Here is a 2,322-nt window from a genome sequence, read left to right on the forward strand (position 1 = left end):
GAATTTGGAATGATGATTTCGAAAAAACTTGTGGAACATCTAGTTCTTTCGTTGAATTTGAACTATCGTTGTACTAGAGATACTTGCACGCTATTTATAGATGAATTGTGTTGTTTTCCATAATTACTTTGAGTTTTGCGGACTTGGTTTATTTAAGCGGACGGAATATCATCTGTGCTCTGCTGAACTCCATTGAAATTCTTCCGATTTGTCAAAATCTGGTTTGAAATACGCGCGGGCATGGTTGGATGGCCGGCTGCCGATCATTGTCTGCGGGCTGGTCCCCACTGGTCCGCGGGCAGATATGAGGACAGTGACGATTCTACTAGGAGGGCTTCAATAGGCTTAAGCCTACCCTTCAAAATTCATATTTCAGCTAAATATACCACTTAAAAATTAAATCGAGGTGCTTTGCATGCAAAAACTGCACTGCATTTGCTAATTAGTCTCAGAAACTTGATGTTTCCAGCCTACCCTCTACTGGCATCCTAGATTTGCCACTGTACGAGGGCCAGCGCCGGAGATGCCCTAACCATCTAGCTTCCTCCATTGGAAGATGAAATACATTTTCTTTTCCATATATAACAAACACTTGGAATGTTGTCGTATATATAAGCGAATTGGTCTGTGTGGCTGGATGAGCACGAGGCCTCTAGGATTCAATCAAGTCTAAATCCTTCAACACTTTAATAGCAGTGTTCAAGTCCTGATGCTCGCACTTATTTCTGGATTTATTTCAGGGTTTCTAGCGATGCGCATTCAGTGGGAGGAGACGTTCCTGTCGACGACGAGGCGCCTACGGCGACTTTGTAAATTTCAAGATGATATGTCGGCTCAGTCTTTCGAAGGTACTCATAGGGATAGGGTGTGCGTGTGTGCGTTCATAGGGTGAGTGTATGCGTGTATATGAGCGTTTGCGCCTGTACTGATGTTAAAAAAAAACACTTTTTTTTGAGGGAATTAAAAAAAAACACTTTAATAGCAGTGTCTATCTCCCAATTAAGTCCAAACCGCACCTGACCTTTCCTGGGAGCGAAGGTCGGGACCAGCCAGCCAGCCAGAAGGCACACCGACCCGTGTGGCGGCCACGGGCCACGGCCCTCCCCAAACCCAACCGCGGTTAACCCCGAACCCGAGCCCCACCCGAGCAGCTCGCACCAACCCCGCCCGCCTCCCGGTGAATCGCACCGGCTCGGCTCTCCCCGTATATGTATGAAGCCGCTGCCAACTCCGCCCGCCTCCTCCTGCTGCTCCCCCCCAGATCCCTCCTCCCGCCACCGCCGACTCCCTCCGCCGCCCCAGCCTCGCCGCGCCGCCTTCCCCCCACCCGCCCCGCGCCCGTTCGCCGGACTTCTCCGCGCCGCCCGAGCGCGCTGCTCGCCGTCGCCGTCGGCCACCACCGGGCCTGCCGTCGAGCGGTCCCAGCGCAGCAGGATGGCCGCCTCAGGTGCGTGCGTGCGTGCGTGCGTGGTTCCGCGTCGCCAACCAGCCAGCCAGGGCGACCCGGAGCGGCTCGTGTTCGCGCCGCGCGCGCCGGTGCCGTTCCAACTTATCTGAAATCAGAATTCCGGAGGCCTGCACAGTTGGTCGCATAGGGGGTCTTCTACCGCACGGGGATTTGAGACTCCGGGGATAGGGAGGGAGAGAGATGCGCTCTTGTTTTTTTGTTTTGTTTCGCGTCGATCTGGAGCTGTTGACGAGTAGATTTAGTTTTTTTTTTCAAGGATTAGTTAGTGGCGTGCTGTCGAGTGGATTTGAATCATTTGATCCATCGCCGTGCCTTGGCATCAGCCAGGTCAGCAGATTCTAATGGATTCACTTGGTTCAGGCAGGCGGCCTCGTGCTGCTCGAGTAGCGCGATGCGATTCTCTCCAGTAGCTGCTCTACTAGTGGGTATAGAACTATAGATTCGGGTACTTTATTCAAGAAGACAGATGCGTTCTGCCCTTTTCCTTGCCTCTGTGCTTTCTTTGGTTTGAAAGTAGTGAAGTAGGCCTCCTGATGGCTGTGGACAGTCGTGCCAGTGCTAACTACTGTACTGGTTATCTGCCATCATTTTGCCCTAGAAGATATCTGCCACAGCAAGGACACTTGGGTACCGTAGAAACCCTAAGAGAAGGGCCAATCAGCCGGCAAAGAAAAAGAGACTCAGTGGTGGGCTATGGCCTTGTGGGCGGACTCGTGGAGATTGTTGGGTGGAAGCAGACACGGAGGAGAAGAAGCAGATTCAGATAGTGAGAAGAAGCAGAGGCGCAAAAGAAACAGAGCAGAAAGGCGGTCAGGCACACCTAGTATCGGGAGGGGATGGAAGCAAGGCAGGGA

The 2,322-nt window shown here is 52.4% G+C and overlaps 1 protein-coding gene across 1 annotated transcript in view; it reads left to right on the forward strand.

Annotated features, from left to right (window-relative positions):
* Window positions 1–1,197: 1,197 nt before the first annotated feature.
* The window catches only part of LOC119324861 (putative aconitate hydratase, cytoplasmic), a 7,456-nt gene continuing 6,331 nt past the window's right edge, over window positions 1,198–2,322 (forward strand). The window contains exon 1 of the mRNA XM_037598630.1: window positions 1,198–1,447. Within this exon, the coding sequence (XP_037454527.1) occupies window positions 1,213–1,447 (235 nt within the window). The 5' untranslated portion in view covers window positions 1,198–1,212. The remainder of the gene's footprint in view (window positions 1,448–2,322) is intronic.

This window comes from Triticum dicoccoides, chromosome 6B, assembly GCF_002162155.2.
Source record: "Triticum dicoccoides isolate Atlit2015 ecotype Zavitan chromosome 6B, WEW_v2.0, whole genome shotgun sequence".
NCBI classification, from domain to species: Eukaryota; Viridiplantae; Streptophyta; class Magnoliopsida; order Poales; family Poaceae; genus Triticum; species Triticum dicoccoides.